Source organism: Onychostoma macrolepis, chromosome 03 (genome assembly GCF_012432095.1).
Source record: "Onychostoma macrolepis isolate SWU-2019 chromosome 03, ASM1243209v1, whole genome shotgun sequence".
In the NCBI taxonomy this organism is placed as follows: Eukaryota; Metazoa; Chordata; class Actinopteri; order Cypriniformes; family Cyprinidae; genus Onychostoma; species Onychostoma macrolepis.
In genome coordinates, this window is record NC_081157.1 from 41,037,909 (window position 1) to 41,057,429 (window position 19,521).

At 37.8% G+C, this 19,521-nt stretch overlaps 1 protein-coding gene across 1 annotated transcript; it reads left to right on the forward strand.

Moving 5' to 3' along the window:
- The first annotated feature begins 207 nt into the window (after window positions 1-207).
- Window positions 208-17,193, forward strand: tlk2 (tousled-like kinase 2). Its single transcript, XM_058769017.1, has 20 exons — window positions 208-290; window positions 2,873-2,944; window positions 4,412-4,478; window positions 4,599-4,642; window positions 4,767-4,865; window positions 6,414-6,521; window positions 6,618-6,710; window positions 7,136-7,246; window positions 7,415-7,551; window positions 11,167-11,319; window positions 11,404-11,470; window positions 11,571-11,668; window positions 11,818-11,899; window positions 12,134-12,225; window positions 12,714-12,803; window positions 13,021-13,190; window positions 13,312-13,447; window positions 13,588-13,699; window positions 13,806-13,913; window positions 15,733-17,193. The coding sequence occupies exons 1-20, from the start codon at window positions 210-212 to the stop codon at window positions 15,904-15,906; spliced, it is 2,094 nt and encodes a 697-aa protein (XP_058625000.1). The 5' UTR covers window positions 208-209; the 3' UTR covers window positions 15,907-17,193.
- The last annotated feature ends 2,328 nt before the right edge of the window (window positions 17,194-19,521 follow it).

The window sequence follows — 19,521 nt, forward strand, 5'->3', positions numbered from 1 at the left end:
TTGTCTATAGGATATGGCTTCAGGTGGGAGTGAGTTTATGACTGAATGAGTGGTGGTAGGGAGGCTGAGTCATGAATCCCAGAATGCTCTCGAAAACATGTATTGGGGACACATGACTCACATGTCACACACATTACTGTCCCATCAATCTGTCAGCATCACTATGGCTACATAATGTCATGCACACTCTCTTCCTCTCTCTCGCAGCCATGATGGAGGAATTGCACAGCTTGGATCCTCGCAGGCAGGAGCTTCTGGAGGCCCGTTTCACCGGAGTCGGAGTTGCCAAGGTCTGTCTGGTCTCAAACTGATATATTTCTGCCCCCATTTCTATTTGTTTATGATAATCTGTCATTCCTGCACATACATTCTCGCATTAGACCTCATCCATTGGTATGTCGTCTTCACTCATTCATGTGTTTATCTAGGCCCTGGGCCTGTCTGCTTTCATGCATTAAGTTACATGTTAAGTTCATTTTTTTCCCTCCTGCTTTTGCCCAGTTGTCTGAATCAACCTGTTGTTGCTCTCATTTTCCACGAAAGCTCATGCTTGTCATTACAATTAGTCTAAGAAGGACAGCTTTTTGGACAAAAAAAAAGAAGAGGAGATTTAGCTGCAGGGTTAAGGCAGTGTTCCATATAATGTTGCAACTAAATAAATTTTTCATGGAAAGATTGCAAACGGAATTAAATTGATCACTTATTTAAAAAAAACCCAAAAATAAAGTTTCGGTAGTTACATTTGTTGAATAATTGGGTTGGTAATTGAATTGGGTGTACTTTTCTCAGCCGATAAATGAATGCGAAACGGTTCTTTGGCAACAACTGAAATACCTCTTGGTATTTCAGCCCAAAAAGCACACAATATTTATTCACTGTAAATTGCATCCACACAGCTAACAAGTTTACCTGTTGTAGCTTATCCATATTGTGTGCATGAAATAGACACATGCAATTGTAGAAACTCTAATAAATGTCATTAGCTACATTCCCACGCACCCAAACAATCTGTTAGTAATCGGATTGATGGCTCCGTCAGATTGAAAATCCTTAATGTAAACACCTCAATCAATGTGATTGAGATTGATCTGAATGGAGTTACGATTGAATTGAAATGGGTGGTGTAGACCTGAAATAACCTTTGTTTACGTACTGCTTTTTACTTCTTACTGTACTAATACGCATGTTTATTAACGGCTTATGAACTGGTCAGTGGAGGAGACTGAATATTTGCTTAAAAACTTTTGACATTTCTCAGCTTTCCTTTTAGGCATTTAATCAAGGTGAAAATGATAATTATACTCACAGATGCTCTGGTGACGTTATAGCAGTGGCTTTCTCCGGTTATGAAGGACGTGACTGGGGCACTGTGCAAGCTCTGAAGTTTTGCTCAAAATATAATAATATATAGCATGAATGCTCACGTAAACAAATATGTGTGTAATATTTAGAATTCACAAAAATTGGTGCATCATGTATACATGCCTACCGTTCAGTTTTGGTTCTCGAAAGCTACTTCAACTTAAACCAAACATTTTTTTTTTGGCTCTTATGGCCGAATGCTTTTGGTTGCCAGAATTTCAGTGCATCACTAGTCTGAAAAGCATCTATTGTTTGCAAGCATTATAGAAAACACTGTTTTACATCTACTAAATCAAACATTTAAAAAGATTTCTAAATGCTCTAAAAAATACAGTGTCCAGATGAGAACATTCACATCAAATAGATGTCTCTGCTATTAACGTGTTTGTCTCCATTTTCCTATTGGATAAGTCATTTAAGTGTTGGAAAACTCCAGAAAGACCCTAGATATCTATGAGCATTTGCAGTATGTGTCTTTGAGGAAATGTTTTGGATCACTTCCGAGCACAAGGACAATGATTTGTCAGTTTTTCAGTGTTAGATGATGTTCATTGGCAAGAGAGTCCACTCCAATATGGGATGTTTTTAGGAGGTCCTTTTACTCTGCATCCGTTTGGTTTGATCTGAGAAATTTTAACCACTGAATTGATTGAAAGAACCATCAGTAGGTGAGCAGCACGGGTGCGTTTATCATTGTGTTATTGGATTGTGGAGGGTTTTAGCCTGACATGACCAGCATCGGTCACTCTTTCTCTCTGAATCTCATTGCATGTTTAGCTCAGAGCAGGACGGCTTTATTTATACAAGGCGTTATTTGAGTTACCAAAGGCTTATTAATAACATGCATATCAAACTGAGATAAGGAACTGAATCAAAAACTGTTGTGCGCACACATGCAACCTTTTCTCACAGAACTAGAGCTACATTTGTTGGTGTTTTTTGTTAATTTCTTCACCCAGACCATGAAACCCTTTTCAGTTTTAGATAATTAGGCTAATTCACCTCTAGGTCAACATACAAAGAGGAGAGAGAATTAGAGGCAGAATTAGGAAGGAATTAGTGTTTGAAATCGGAAAGAGAGACTGACAGACATCACATTGATTGGGGAAAGTTGCAATCTGTGAACTTCCCTTTTTTTTTTTTTTTTGTGCTGATTGTAGGTGAAAATCCATTAGCTAAAAGCAGTGGCTAAAATTTAAATAATAAAAGGTTATTTCCAAGGCGTTTTTTTCAACGTTAACAGATTTATTTGGATATCGAAACTTACTTAAAAAGCTATATTAAAAAGAAATGATTTAGAATGACATGCACAAGTGAATAGTTCATGATGTATTGCATGTTTATTGCATATTTTTATCCATTTAGTGCTTCATACACAATCGCCAATAACCGTAATAACAAAATGGCTTTTATGCGCTTCAGTTTTATTTTCACAGAACTGAAGACTGCTAGCACTGATCTATCCTTCATGAAATGTAAATCCTATTATCTGTTGTCTTCCTCTCTGCAGGGTTCTGGACACAACGAGTCGTCTAACCAGAGCTTATGTAGCGTGGGCTCCCTCAGTGACAAAGAGCTGGAGGTTAGTACACATCTGAAGCTCAAACGGTTGTTCAGTCACTAAAGTATCTCTGTTTCTGTCTAGAGTAGGTGATGCAATTGTCAACTGATGTGTTTCACGTTGACAGTCAGGGAGCTCCAGCTCGGTGTTCTAATGTTGTAGTTGGCGCCATGTTTTATTTATTTCATCCAGGGTGTCTGGTTGGAAAGACTTGTTTTTTTGTTTTTCCACTTCTGGATTTAGTGGCTCCTCTCTTTAATATTTGGCATCTGGATGTTGTTAATCAGTGAATTGCACATCTGTAATTGTTTACTTGTGTTGCAGTCAGACAAAGGTTAGGTTTGTAATTTCTGGCCAGATAGTGTCAACGAATGAAATTTCAGGAATAATGACCCTGTCTGCAGTTGGCCAGAGAAACAGACCGTACAGATGGTCAAACAGAACGATGCGCAGCATTTACATTTTTCTGAAAATGTATTTTTAACATGAAGTAATAAACTGATTATTGTTGTCCACTTTAGAGTTGTAACATGTAACATCACTAATCCGGACTAAAGGCTTCTTTACTTCAAGAACAATATATCTATAAAACAATAACTTTAATAAAGTCTACATCGGCAGCTGATAACATTGTGTTCATACTAACCACATGCTGCAGTTATGATGTCTGATGGCTCTAAATTAGATGAATTCTGATTGGCTGTCAGTGTTTTGTATTGCTTATCAGCTGGAAAAAAAAGTCCTAAAATTATTCTTGCACTCTTGTCTTAATCATTATAGCTGTGATGTGGACTTGCCTATTCTAATATAATTAGATTATTAAAGTGAAAGTGACATGTGGCCAAGTATGGTTACCCATACTCGGAATTTGTGCTCATCCAAAGTGCACACACACACGGCAGTGAACACACACGCACACACCGTGAACACACACCTGGAGCAGTGGGCAGCCATTTATGCTGCGGCACCTGGGGAGCAGTTGGAGGTTTGGTGCCTTGCTTAAGGGCATCTCAGTTGTGGTATTGAAGGTGGAAGAGAGCGCTGTACATTCATTCCCCCACCTACAATCCACCTTTGGGTTACGAGTCAAACTCTCTAACCATTAGGCCATGACTTCCCCACTGAAACTGTATAGATATTGTCCTTGGTGTAAATGGCAAATATGATAAGTCCTTTTATTTTTTTAGACCTGATGAAATAAAAAAGAATATGAAGAACAATAAAACATGTTGATCAAAAACAGCATTACCAGACTTCACAAACTAAATCAGGTGCAGTTTATTTAAAACGTGCAGACATGCAGAGTTTGTTGTGTCTCTGCAGTCTTTGGGTGTTGTTGTTGTCCAGTCTTTCAGGTTGTATGAGCTCATAGCTTCTAACATTTCAATGGAAACTTCTGGAATGAATGGATTCTTGCGTTTGCCTGGCAGCTTACAAACTCTTTCTCTCACTTTCTCTTTCTATCCCTCCCTCTCTCTTCCTACTCAGACCCCAGAGAAGAAATCTAATGACCAGAGAACACGTAAAAGGAAAGGAGACCCTTTTGACAACCAGGGTGAGTTTGAATAACCCTGTGTTGTGAATGATGCTGAATGCACTGGTTCTCAGCAGGTGTATGTTGCGTCTAGTTTCTCATAATGACTATGGCTCTGATTTCTTTTATTTTTTACCCTAGCCAAAGGAGGAGGGAGAGGACATAAAATTAGTGATTATTTTGAGGTAGGCGCATGTAGTTCATTCATTCAGTTAGTAGTATCCATTTGATCCCCATTCTGGGTTAAATTTTTGTTTTCATATGCATTTTTTTTCTGATTTAACTTCAAAGTCATTTGTTTGTGTGTAGTTTGCAGGGGGTAGTGGTACTGGTACCAGTCCAGCTCGTGGCATTCCGCCAGTGGCACGATCCTCTCCACAGCACTCTCTCTCAAACCCTCCTGCTGCCGTGAGTCTCTTTCTTACTGCCAAACCTCTCGTTACCTCTTGTTGATGTAGCTATTAAAGGGATAGTTCACCCAAATATGTGAATTGTCATATACTCACCGTCATGTTGTTCCAAACTCGTCAGACCTAGGTTAATCTTCTATACACAAATTAAAATATTTTTAATGAAACCTGAGGTTTCTGTCCCTCCATTGAAAGTCCAAGTAACCAAAACTTAGAAGATCTAGAAATGTCATAAAATCATTAAATTAATTCATACGTATCAAGTAGTGGTCAACCGATAATGGTTTTTTGACAGCCGATGCCGATATCTTGGTAAGCAGGGTGGCCGATATATAGCCATTATAATTTTATTTATTTTAATTAATATTTAAGAAATTTGAAAATGGATTAAAAAATAAATGTGTAAAATAAACATACTTATACTTTAGATGACAATGTATTTTTCACAAATATTTAATAAAAATATAATTAAAAAGGAAGTAAACACTGTAAACGCTGCCGCTCAACACCGTCAAAATAAAAGTCCTGCCTTGAATGCATCGGCCGAACACAAACTTATCGGCCAATGCCGATATTTGAAAAATGCCAAATATAATATAAAATATATTGGTCTTGGTGATATATGGTCGACCACTAGTGTCAAGTGGCTTAATCAAGCTCTTGAAAAGAGATATGACCGCATTATATGAAGAACAGATTTTATTCACATGTAAGCACATCTACATAATGCATGACATAAGTTAATGCAGAAACATGTAGTGAACGTGCGTCATGCGCTAGAACAATTCTCATTGGTTCTCATACATCACACGCATGTATTCACCAGATGTGATGTGATCTGTGTATGCATGTTTAGATAAAAAAAAAATCTAAATTAAATCTGTTCATCATAGAGCAATCATTTCACTTGGATTGAATATCTCATTTCATATGGTTTTGTTTTACAACACCTTTGTGAAGGTTACCTGGACTTTCCATGTAGAAACAAACTTCTCAGGTTTCATGAATATTTAAGTCTCATGGGAGTGAGTAAATGATGACAGAATTTTCATTTTTGGGTGAACTATCTCTTGATCGATGTTATGTCATTTTCGCTATATATACACATACAGTGGAATGTTCAGCTTGTTCGGTGCAACTTGCATTTGGGCAGTAAAAACAGCACTGTGAATGATGTTCCACAGCAATAAAAACTAAAGATAATTAAAAAAAAAAAAAAAAAATTAAACCATAGGTATGATAAGAGGTGAGGGATACATGTAGTGCGCATTGCAAATTGTATACTGCTGTAGCTGATGCTTAGATGACAAGTGATTGCTGTAGCTGTGTATAAGCAGTTCAGTACAAGCATTATAATCATAGGAGTTATAATTATATTTGTGTTCATTTACTGTCGCAGTAGCAGTAAGTATTATTATAATAAAACATGATTATAGAGTAGCAGTGCAGAGGACTGGCAGAAGTGCAAAGTAGCGCTCTTATTAACAGTGACCTTTTTGGTTGCATTTTGCGTTGATGGAAATGTGTTTTTGGTTTTGATTGACAGGTGCAGCAAGGAAGCCCCTCCTCCATTAGCTCAGTAAACGCAGACCACTCCCACTCCTCCTGTTCCCACAAGCCAGTTTCTACACACACTCAGCACCGAGCCACACAGGTAACGCAATACAAAAAACACACTCGCAGTCTTGCACCTTTTGCAGACACTTTCAGATCCTCACTTTGACATCCACTATCATTTGCTCCTCCTCAGTCTGAGTTGACAATGGAGAAGTTAGCAGCGCTGGAGAGCAGTAAGAGCTCGGATCTGGAGAAGAAAGAAGGACGTATTGACGACTTGCTTAGGGTACGACTTTGTTCACATCAATATTGAAATCTTGAGATTTGGAAACCCTTTTTGAGAATAGAGCCTGTGTAATTTGCACTTCTGATCAAAAACTAAACACCATTCTTTTGAACTTGTTATTTAATAAAGCATCCTGAATTTTTTTTTATCACTGTTTCCATAGAAACTATTAAGCAGCGCAGCTGTTTTCAGTATTTATAATAATTAGACCTGTTTCGCGAGCACCAGTTCAACATATTAGAATGATTTCTGAAGGATCATGCGGCACTTAAGACTGGAGACTTGGTGATTAAAAGAGACTTCTTTCATAAACATAAGAAAAATTAATGACCCCTATTATTTGATGCCCAGAGTAGTGACTTTCACTTATCAGATGTTTTACTGCTGAGAATACAGTTTTATGTTGATGTTTTTGTGTACTGCAGGTAAACTGTGACTTGCGCAGACAGATCGATGAGCAGCAGAAGATGCTGGAACGATGTAAAGAACGACTCAATAAATGTGTGACCATGAGTAAGAAACTGCTAATTGAAAAGGTAAATGCATGTTCAGAGTATACGCAGTGGTAAATGTGTGGTGGTGTGTATGCACATTTTATGTTTTTATAATGATGATGGATGTGTAGTTTTTGTCCAGTTTGAACAGTGTATTGCATGTTCATGGTATCGTTTTCCATAGTTGCTGAATTGTGGGTATGTTTTCAGTCCAAGCAGGAGAAGATTGCATGCAGAGAAAAGAGCATGCAGGACCGGCTACGTCTGGGCCATTTCACCACTGTACGGCACGGAGCCTCATTTACCGAGCAGTGGACAGATGGCTACGCCTTTCAGAATCTAGTCAAGTACGTGAGCTGCACATCCACTCTCTCAAACTTCAGAGCCTAGTCAGATGTCGCATACACACACACACACTTAACACGCGCTGACTGAATATGGTCAGTTTCACTCCACACATGTGCTTGTGTCGAGCTAGCCATAAAAGGCTCAATCAAGACTGTGTTCAGATCTGATGATGAATGATTTTGCTGCTTTCAGGATCTTGCTGGGTGCTCACATGCGCTCAGACCTTAAGATTCTTCTAACATGAACTTATGCCGAGTTCACACTGCACGATTTTCAAACTCGTCGGATCGCTGTTGTTTTCACACTGCGTGACTATCTGGGGTAGCATTCAGTCGGTGCTGTGTTCACACTGAACGATGGATCGGCGACAGGGGCTTTCACATTGCACGATTTCACAATAGGAAGAATCGCCGACAACTCTGTCTGATCCGCAAATACCTTTCACAACAAAACACACGCGAGAAGTGATAAGGAAATAACGCGAGAACCTGCGTGTGTCATACCGTTGCTCTTAAGTGAGACTGAAAGTATTAAAAAAATATAGCCTGCAAATTGTCTGTGCGCTGATTTCCAGCTACAAAAACAAAAACAGATTATGCAGGAGGGAGATGCAGGGAACAGGGATTGTGTTCTGCAAAGAGTGGTAAATAATAATTTTGCAGTAACTGTTATGCTGATGTTGCGGCTGGTCAAGCGTTTGTGCTTGTTTCTGTATGATATAATTGTACATTAAAATACTGATATGGTCTATAACTCCTCACCGAACTTCCCTCTGCCCTGTATCTTTGTCTCTCATTGGCTGAAGGTCATCGTGATGTAGTTTTCAGTCAGAAATCATTGCACACAGCGTGATTGTGAATCGCCGACAGCTCCAGATATTTAGCATGCCAAATATTTCACAGGCGTCAGCAACGTGTCGGCGATTCTCTCAGATCGCGTCTTTGATAATTCACACTGCGCGATTGTCACTCGCGTGAACGAGCTCAGATTTGCCTCCGATGTCGGCATTTGTCGGCGATTTATCAAAACCTGTCGGCGAGTGAAAAATCGGGCTAAAATCGTGCAGTGTGAACTCGGCATTAGGGCTGGGCGATATATAAAAAAAAATTGATATCTTGATATTGTCAGTTTTTACAATATTCAATATATCTCGATATGTTTGCATTTGCTTTTAAATAACATGATTTTCTTTTGCCCCATAAAAAAACAACAACAAAAACTATTTAGATGGAACAGCTATTGTTAAAGTAAATACAAAATGTTTAGTGCAAATTTAAGCAGTTAAAAAAAAAATCTAGACCAAGTGATCACTTACTGGTTTTTATTAAATGAACACATGTATATGTAACTGAAATAGTGCAAAACAAGTACAGAAAGTGCATTCTGTCAACTTTTTTTAGTGCATGCAATTCACAATTAACACTGTGAAACTGGGGGAAACTTTTTTTTTTTTTTTTTTTTATACAAGTTTTTAACTTGGAACACAAGTCTGTCAACTGTCTCTGGTTTAAGAGAAGCTCTGTGGCATGAAGCTATGTTCCCACTGGCACTAAAAACCCTCTCAGATGGGAAGCTAGTTGCTGGAACACAGGTATTTCTTAGCTAATTTTGGGGAAATGTTCCTCATGGATGCTCCACCACCATGAGCACAAATCAATAGAATGTGGACTCATACATGGTTTATTTTACCTCATAGTGTACTGATTCATTATAGGCTGTTATAAATTAATACCAAAGACTTATGCACTCTCTTTGTCTATATTATGAAAACTGGTAAAACAAATTAAAAATATTATAACAGTGAAATTCCTAATAGTAATTTCAAATTGAAATAGCCCATGTTTCTCTATTCAAACATCAGCGGTTGAGTAAGTGCATTTATTCAGCGATCACAATCGCAAACAATACAGTTGACAGAACACAGACTGGTTGAGTGGCACTTTCATTTTGATCACTAAACTCCAGCCAGCTTGTTTGTCAGTGTTTTCAGATCATCGGCGGCAGCGCTTCCGCAATGAGGAGCGAGCGCATACACATGGTTGCCAGATTGCTTAAAATAAGCAAAACACTGGATAGAAAATGTATCCTTTTAACAGCGAAGCTCTTATTCGGGGATTTGAACTCTTGATATCTGGCAACCGCACTCATGAAAGCTCGTGTAGTAGAGGCGTGTAGAGCAGTCCGCAATAACATTTTGTCTCTTTTTTTTGAGGACAATACAGAGAGGTTTTTGGTAAAGTTTAAAAAAATAAATAAATAAAAAAACCTCACGTCTCTTGCGCGGTAATGCATAAGGGGATGTAATATTGGATATTCAGCTCATTATTTAGGGAAAGCATGCTTGAATTTGAAATTCGATATTCACGATATTTTACATTGTCATCAAAATTCTTGCGACATTATCGTTAATATTCGATATATCGCCCAGCCCTACTGGACACGACAAAGCGTCCGTTAAAAATCATTTAAACTTTGTGTCAGTACGTCATAAATGGAACGAGTCATCAGTTTGCTGTCGGGGATTTGCCATGTCGTGTCTCTCCAGTGTAGAAATCACTGATTATAATAGGTTATATTGCATTTTGTCGCGCTACTTGCGTCTGGTGTAGACACGATTTTATTGTCAACTAAAAAAAGTGTCCCCATGTTTTTTTCTAGATTTAAAAAAAGAGCAGATTTAAAAATAAATGTTAGGTAAAATTATAAACAATTTGAAATGTTTGTTTTTAAACTTATTCATAGTATGTAGCATTGTTTTTATTTTTTATATATATATATATATATATGTTTGTATGTGTGTGTAAATGTATACCTTTTTTTTATTTTGTGTGTTTGGGTTATCACCAGCTCCATATCTATTGATTTGGTGTTTTTTTTTTTTTTTTTGCACTGATTTTGGTATAAAAATTCAGTCTGGTTTTTCGCATGTGATTTTTAAATAAAAAAAATAAACACAGACTGGCTGAATGAAAATGCCGTTTCACTCTCTGACAGTAGGTGATGCTTTTAGAAAAGTAAAAATACCCCCGGTACACAAATCACTGCACAATGTTACGTTTCTGACACCTGCTTGTCAAAGAGAAGGAAGGCAGTCAAATGCAATTTACATGTTTTCAAAGTCATTCAGACATTTGTATTCTCTGTGGTGTTTATCAAACAACACCAACAGCAGTACAAAGACAAGATAGCTTGTTCCGGATTCTTCCTCTGCTATTTTCTTTCACTTAGCAAAATACTCTGTTTAGGAGGACCACCAAGTCATAGTTTTATGTAACAGCATTGGCAGCTCTGGGCGTGAACAAAAGCATGAATCTTATTAGTTGGCCAGTGTGATGGAAAAGATTGGAACACCTCTCCATTTAAAACCAAAAAAAAAAAAAAACTGTGGCATTTAGGGCATGCAAATGTTTGTGTGAGTCTGCACTGTCCATTCATTCCAATTGAAATGTTTAATTTACCAGGCATTTAACTTTGTGTGAACGGGCCTTTATTGGTATATGAAAATATTTTAAAGTATTTAATAAACAAACATGCACAGAGAATGTGAAGAACTTTTTGAATGACAGTACTTTGAAACAATACGGAAAGATGATAATAAAAATGTCTTTGTATAGGCAACAAGAGAGAGTCAATGGGCAGAGAGAGGACATAGAAAGGCAAAGGAAACTGCTGATGAAGAAGAAACCTCCCAACGCCAGTCAGACTCCTCCTCCCAACCTAGAACCCAACAAACGCAAGAGCAAGAGCAATGGCGCCGAGAACGAGATGTAAGTTCTTCTGTCATGTCAGGCTTTAAGTGGTTTAGGAATTCAACTTAATTGGATTTTGTCCTAATTTGTTTGTCCGCATAGGTTATCTTTAGCAGAATATCACGAGCAAGAAGAAATCTTTAAACTGAGACTTGGACACCTGAAGAAGGTATTCATATAGTTACATTCCTGTGGTTAAATTTGTGTTGTCATGGAAACGGGTCTCAATGTTTTGGTGTTGTGTGTGTGTGTGTGTGTGTGTGGGGCAGGAGGAAGCAGAGATTCAAGTGGAGCTGGAACGGTTGGAGCGTGTGCGTAATCTTCACATCCGAGAGCTCAAAAGAATCCACAATGAAGATAACTCCCAGTATGCACTTTCAAAGTTTATTTCCACACTTTGTGCCTTTTTTGGTTTCAGGACAGTGAAAAACTCTCAAAATCCCTCTAAAAATAAACAGTTTAAAAATGTCTGTGGTAAATTTAAATTATTGTGCGATTTGTCTCTCCGATTGTCAGATTTAAAGATCATCCCACGCTAAATGACCGTTACTTGCTCTTGCATCTGCTGGGTAGAGGAGGCTTCAGTGAAGTCTATAAGGTAACACATCTGTGATTGGAAAGAGTGTATGTTTTCATTTAGGGATGTACAAAGACCTGTAAAATCCTGGGACGTTCAAATGGGACGCATTCTTTGTTTCAAAAACAGCTGGCGGGTGTGAAATAAAATTAAACTAGAAGAAGAAAATGAGATAAATTAGTCATCTTCACTAATCGACTAGTCAACCATTCTGGCATATGGTTAGTTTAATTCTGATCTTTTCTGTTTCTCCAGGCCTTTGATTTGACTGAGCAGAGGTACGTGGCTGTGAAGATTCACCAGCTGAATAAGAACTGGAGAGATGAGAAGAAGGAGAACTATCACAAGTGAGCACAAACACCTTTTCCAGCCTTGTTTCTTAAAGGCTAACGCATGTTTCAATTTAACATTAGGAGCCATTATTATATGAACCAGACACATCAGTTTTCAAAATATTCCTATGAACAGTTTATAAAACGTCTCAATGATGTAATTATGACAGAACACTTGCTCATTTGCTCATATAATAATGTTAATGCAAATTGAAATTTTCTGTTTACCTTTAAATTTCAAGAAAAAATGTTTGTAGTTGCAAAAAATTTTGTAGGCATGCTGTTCAATTGGTCTACGCCTAATGTTTTCACACAGGTTTTTGCTGTTATAAATCCTGATTTGTTCCACACCTTTTATACATTAGGCCTCTGATTTTTGGGTTTGACTATAGATTGAAAGGAACTAGGGAGAAAGTTACATGATTGTCAGTGCAAAGTTTGTTCAGTGCTATTTATTGGACTGTTTGTTGAATGAAGATGGTTGGTCATGAAATGTTTTATAGGCATGCCTGTCGAGAATATAGGATCCATAAAGAGCTGGACCATCCTAGAATAGTCAAACTGTATGACTACTTCTCCCTGGATACTGACTCGTGAGTATACTTGCTCTTATTGAAATGTGAACCATTTACAAATGATTGTCTCTGATTGAAGCCTGTTTCAAGCTTTCAGTCATTTTCACTAATTTTGTGTTGTTAATTGGAAAGTTTTGCAATCGACATTTGTTTGGTGCAGTTTTGTTTTCCATTACTTCACTCCTTAAAAGTGGAGGGACCAAAGAGGTCATGTTTTATGTGGGATTGTTTCTAGATTCTGTACTGTTCTGGAGTACTGTGAGGGGAACGATCTGGATTTCTACCTGAAGCAGCACAAGCTAATGTCAGAGAAAGAGGCCCGATCCATCATAATGCAGGTCGTCAATGCCCTCAAGTACTTGAATGAGATCCGCCCACCAATCATCCATTACGACCTCAAACCAGGTATGACGTGCACAGACCACTCAACTCTTCTGTACCTGGCCAAGCGTGACAATTGACACCATTTTAATGAAGGCGGTGTGCAAGACGAGACTGTTGGACACTGATTCTTGTGTTTGTCTAGGTAACATCCTGCTGGTGAATGGCACAGCATGTGGAGAAATAAAAATCACAGACTTTGGGCTGTCCAAGATCATGGACGACGACAACTACGGGGTGGACGGCATGGAGCTGACATCACAGGGGGCGGGGACATACTGGTGAGTGGTCTGTTACTGTTACAGGATTTGCATGCTACTTGAATTTGATCAAATGAACTGTAAACTCCCTCAACACAAAATTGATGTAGTTTATGGTCTAAAAGTCCAAAATGCAAAACCCTTGCCTTATTGTGCTCCAGGTATCTTCCCCCAGAATGCTTTGTGGTTGGAAAAGAGCCACCTAAGATTTCCAACAAAGTGGACGTTTGGTCAGTTGGGGTCATCTTTTACCAGTGCCTCTATGGGAAGAAGGTAAACATGCGTAAATGTTTTTTTTTAACACTAGCTGTGTTGTCACTGTCCGCTGAGATATTAGTACTTTCTGTTCTCATCTTTTTATTCTTTCTTCACCACACAGCCGTTCGGTCATAATCAATCCCAGCAGGACATCCTCCAGGAGAACACTATTCTCAAAGCCACAGAGGTGCAGTTTCCTCCCAAACCAGGAGTCTCACCCGAGGCTAAGGTACTTCTTCAGACAGTTCACTGTTTTCTTTCATGGTGTGATCCCAGAGCGGAGAGGTTTTGTCCCAGGATTGTTGAAGTATCATGAAACAAGGGTTACTGGGCTCCCATCACTCCTTTTTGCAATCTCTAGAATTTTTTGGATTATTTTTTTCCTCTCTTTTCCACATTTGACTATGAATTGTGAGTTCGTCTTTAAGTTCTTTAAATTAGGGGTGTCCCTGACTAAGGATTTACAAATCATATGTTTGGGGGCGGGGCAAAATACATTACCAAGAGTCAAGTCAGACGTTCGACAGTCATAATTACTGGCGTTAACACACAGGGAAGATGTGTAACGGACACCTCGCAGATACAAAATAATGTTTTATGTTTTGATTTAAAATATAGTTAACATTAAACGTCAGCGAAACCCTAAGAATTCACAACTTTTTTTTTTTTTTTTAACAGTAGTGCTCTCATTATAACGTTATGTAGATGACAGTAGTTATTAATGTTGTGCATTTGTTTTGATTTGCGCGCGCTGAAGGTGACCAGTAGAATGAAGCATATAGAAGTTTTTTTGGGTCAATATCACTGTAGGGTGCCTTTCGGTGGAGTGCTATTTTTCTGTCACATGCACTGCTCATTAAATTTGATTGAGAGTAGAATACAGTCAAATCATAAAAATAAAAAATTTTTGTCCTCTAATATTTTGTAAATGTTTTGTTAAACTCAATTTGAGTGTATTGATCATTTGGTTATAAATTATAATTATAATAAAAAAGAAGAGTTTGTCCATGGTGGTATTGACCCATATCATTTGGGGTCAGTAAAAAAGTTTTAAAGAAATTAATGCTTTTATTCAGCAAGGATGTATTAAATTGATCAAAAGCAGAGACATTTGTTACAAAAATGTATGTTTCAGATAAATGCTGCTATTTTGAACTTTTTCAGCAAATAATTGAAAACAAGAGAAAAAAAGTATCACTGATTCCAAAAATATTAAACAACACAACTGTTTTAACATTTTATAATAAATGTTTCTTGAGCACCAAATCAGCATGTTGGAAGGGTCATGTGACAGTGAAAACTGGAGTAATGATGCTGAAAAAAATCAGCTTTGCCATCAAAGGAATAAATTACATTTTTATAAAATTTTGAAATTGAAATCGGTGACTTAAAATTGCAATACTGTTTCTACTGTATTTTAAACCAATAAATGTAGCCTTAGTGTGCATAAGAGACTTATTTGAAACAAAACAAAAAAAATCTCTGCATGGATACTTTAGTAAAAACCTCCCAGTACTATGTTGTTTCATGTTTAATGCATTTGTTATTACTGTTTTATAATAAGGTTGTCTCAAACTCTACTTGCTTTGACTGACTTTTAAACCATTTTCAGGAAAAGAAAATGTCAGAGCAATAATTAGGGCTACAGCTGATTTTTATCATACCAAAATTGTATTTCTGATAATTATAAAATGCATGTCTTTGTCCCATATTAACCTTTTAGGAAGCAACTTGCTCAACACTAAATGCTGTACTCACTTTAGTGGCACAAGAAAGGTTGTGGGATTCTGTCGTTAATGTGGTTTTGTGTTGCTAGGAGACTTGTCATAATAATGACTATTTGCTTAGTGAGTCAGATTGGCTAATATTTGCTCATGGAACAATGATGTTTATTGTCTGCCTCCTTTAATATAAAACCTAGGTTTTATATTATTGTATGATTTTTAGATTAATCGCACAAACCCGTTTTCACCTAAACTACTTCCACACAAGGCTGTTGATGCTTTTCTACTGGAACATAAACTGAACGAGTTTCTTGTCCACTTCAGGCCTTCATTCGCAGATGCTTGGTGTACCGTAAGGAGGATCGCATCGATGTTCACCAGCTGGCCAGTGATCCCTACCTCCTCCCGCACATACGCAAGTCAGTGGCTGCCACCGGTAACTCCAGCATGGCCGTCGCCTCCACCTCCAGCTCCTCCAACAGCAGCGCCTCGAATTGAGAGCCTCACCCATTCTTGCTAGTTTTGATCGGAGCAGGTGGAGTGGGGCGTTCGCATTTTGCCCCACCCCTCTCTGCAGTGCACTGGAAGGGGTCTCATACCCCTTACCTGCCGAGCAAGGGAGCAGGAGGAAAGGGTAAGAGAGGGATGGAGACAAAACACACACCCCTCCACCCTTCTTCCTCTCCCAGGCATCTGGAGGCTTGATTTGTTTCGTTTTATTTTATTTTTGGATGGGAGTGGACTAAAAAGCGCCCCAATGAGCAAGCCAGAGCGAGAGGGTGCATTATCTGTGAGAAGGACCGAACTGCAACGGCTCAGACCGGTGGCAGAGACTGGTATATGCCCTGCACCCCACAACACACAAACACACACACACACGTGCGCATACATTTATAACGAGGTCAGCTTGATTTTTCTTGCGTGGCAACACCGTGGATGGGACAAGCCCGCTCATACTAATGTGCATTCAAGTGTACAATATTCCTAAAGAATCTGGAGACGCTCCCTGCTGACACGAAGCCCGTCCCGGCCCATCTTCTTCTGTCTTTCCTATCGTTTTTTTGCCTCTGGAACAGATCTATGAACTTTTGGAAGCAATACTGTAAGTGGGTTCATTTCAACAATAGTTAACCCTAGTTTAAATGCCTTTCTGAACTGCTGTCAGATCACATAATAATTGCTGAGGCCAAATCAGCATCAGGACCTCTAGGTTAGCTGATCTTCTATGCTGGGATTCAGATGTTTGTACTGTGTGAGAGATGTAATGGACAGGTCTAGCCCAGACGTTTGTCTCTGGAGGTGTTTGTATGTCCTGCTCATTTTCACCCCTATTCTATGACCAAAGCTGAGCTCTACCAGTAGGTGGTGCTGTTTGACTTGAGTTTTATTTTCTTTCTTTCTGTTTTTGTTCTTTTTGCTTTATGCTGTTATGAAAATGCGTTTTTAGGAAGCATATTCTTTTAGATTTAGCAACACTAACGGATCCCCCCATCCCCCAAGTATGTTCTTGTTTCTCATCGTGTCTTTGGACAGAATCTAACGTTGAAAAATGAGATGAAGTTAGATTTTATTTTTCATTGATTGATTAAGTCTTGTGCCTCACATAGAAACCCACAGACACAAATGCGTTCAAAAATTACACACAGTCATATGTTTAGGTCTGGTGATACGGCTGATTGCCTGATCCTGTTTTACTGTTTGTGGGAAAGAACTCTCTCGAGGGGACGGAGCTAGTTCAGGGGTACAGGGCAGAACTTGGAGCGATCATTAAATACTATTGGTTATTAATACATTGTGTTGTCTGCTTTATTTGTCTTATATATGGCTTGATGTTTACAGATATTGTCTAAAAAGGTTTGAATTGGCCATTTATAAATAAAATAATGTAAAATAGAAATATTTACTACTAACTAATAAAATGGAAAAAAGCCCAAAGTTGAAACTTTAAAATTAAAATCTAATGAAAATATAAAAATAAAAGCTAATTAAAAATATTAATAAATACTATAATTGTATATAAATAATACTGTAAAATTAAATACAGCTGAGAAACCTAACTTTAGAAATGTTTAATGCAAGTAAGCTGAAGTACCAAAAAAAAGAGGCTAAATAGAATTATAAAAATAAAGGCTAAATAGATCTCTCTCTCTCGTCAGTCAGTCAGTCAGTCATGGCCAAAATTGTCGGCACCCTTGGTAAATATAATCAAAGAAGGCTGTGACAATTAATTCTGTATTAATCCTTTTGTTCTTTTATAAAAAGAAAATTCACAAAAATCTAACCTTTCATTGGATAAGAATTTTAAATGGGGGGGGAATATCATTATGAAATGTTTTTCTCTAATACACATTGGCCACAATTAACGGTATCCTTTTATTCAATACTTTTTGAAACCTCCATTTGCCAGTTTAACAGCTCTAAATGTTCTCCTATAATGCCTGATGAGGTTAGAGAACACCTGACAAGAGATCAGAGACCATTCCTTCATCCAGAATCACTCCAGACCCTTTAGATTCCCAGCTCCATGTTGGTGCTTCTTCTCTTCAGTTCACCACTCATTTTCTACAGGGTTCAGGTCAGAGGACTGGAATGGCCAGCAGAAGCTTGGTTTTGTGCTCAGTGACCCATTTTTGTGTTGTTTTTGAGGTTTGTGTTTGGATTATTGTACGGTTGGAAGATCCAAACATGGCCCATTATAAGATTTCTAACAGAGTCAGTCACTTATTGATTTTTTATCTGTTGGTATTTGATAGAATCCATGATGCCATGTGTCTAAACAAGATGTCCAGGACCTCCAGCAGAAATATAGGCCCACAACATCAAAAATACAGCAGTGTATTTCATTGTACACATGGGGTACTTTTTATCCCTGTGTTCACCAAACCCATCTTGAGTGTTTGCTGCTAAAAAGCTCATTTTCATCCAGTCCCATTTGAAGTTCCAGTCGTGTCTGATAACTGAATATGCCGGAGTTTGTTTTTGGATGAGCGAGGAGAATTTTCCTTGAAACCCTTCCAAAAAACATGTGGTGATGTAGGTGCTGTTTGACAATTTTTCTGACCCCGAGACTCAACTATTTTCTGCAATTCTCCAGCTGTGGTCCTTGGAGAGTCTTTAGCCACTCAAACTCTCCTCCTCACCGTGCATTAGGACGATATAGACACACGTCCTCTTCCAGGCAGTTTCATAACATGTTATGTTGATTGGAAATTCTTAATTATTGCCCTGATGGTGGAAATGGGAATTTTCACTGCTCTAGCTCTTTTCTTAAAACCACTTCACTAATTTGTGAAGCTCAGTTATCTTTTGCTGCACATCAGAAATATATTCTTTGGTTTTTCTCATTGTGATGGATGATTAAGGGAATTTGGGCTTTGTTTACCTTCCTATTTATATTTCTGTGAAACAGGAAGCCATGGCTGGATAATTTCATGTTCATAATCACCCTGGAGTGCTCAAAATTGTGAATATGAATGGGAATATACTTGAGAGATATTTTGCTCATAAGAATTTTTTTCTTTTATTTCCCCCCATTTAAAATTCTTATCCAATGAAAGGTTAGATTTTTGTGAATTGTTTGTAAATAAAAGATCAAAAGGATTAACAATACAGATTAATTTTCACAGCCTTCTTTGATCATATTTACCAAGGGTGCTGATATTTTTGGCTATTACTGTGTGTGTGTGTGTGTGTGTGTGCGTGTGTGTACATATGTATATGTGTGTGTGTGTTTTTATTTATTTATTTAATGACAAAAGCATAAAATTAAACTATACAATTCATTTTAATAAAAATTTAATAATAATAGAAATTGTATTCAAAATATTCCTATGTAAATTATACTGAAGTAACATTGCACTGGATCCGATGTTTTCCTTACACTTAATAGCAGGTAGTTTGGCATTGGTAAATTTTTGTTTTTGAGTTAGAATGATCACTTTATCAAAATAAGTCATTATAGTTGTGTGTTTTAGTAAATTTAGTAATTCAGTGTCCTAAATAAATTAAGGTGTCCATTATTAAACATAAATAAAGCATTTTTGGGCTTTGTTTACTTGCATCTGGTCTGTATCAAAGACCTAACAATGCAAAACCAGTGTTTTCATGTCATTT

What these genes read in the sequence shown, in the direction of transcription:
- tlk2 (XM_058769017.1), top strand. Translation starts at nt 210, where the DNA reads ATGATGGAGGAATTGCACAGCTTGGATCCTCGCAGGCAGGAGCTTCTG. An exon ending in AATGGCGCCGAGAACGAGAT is followed by an intron (nt 11,320 to 11,403) that starts GTAAGTTCTTCT and finishes TTGTCCGCATAG; the next exon opens with GTTATCTTTAGCAGAATATC. An exon ending in CAGGGGGCGGGGACATACTG is followed by an intron (nt 13,448 to 13,587) that starts GTGAGTGGTCTG and finishes ATTGTGCTCCAG; the next exon opens with GTATCTTCCCCCAGAATGCT.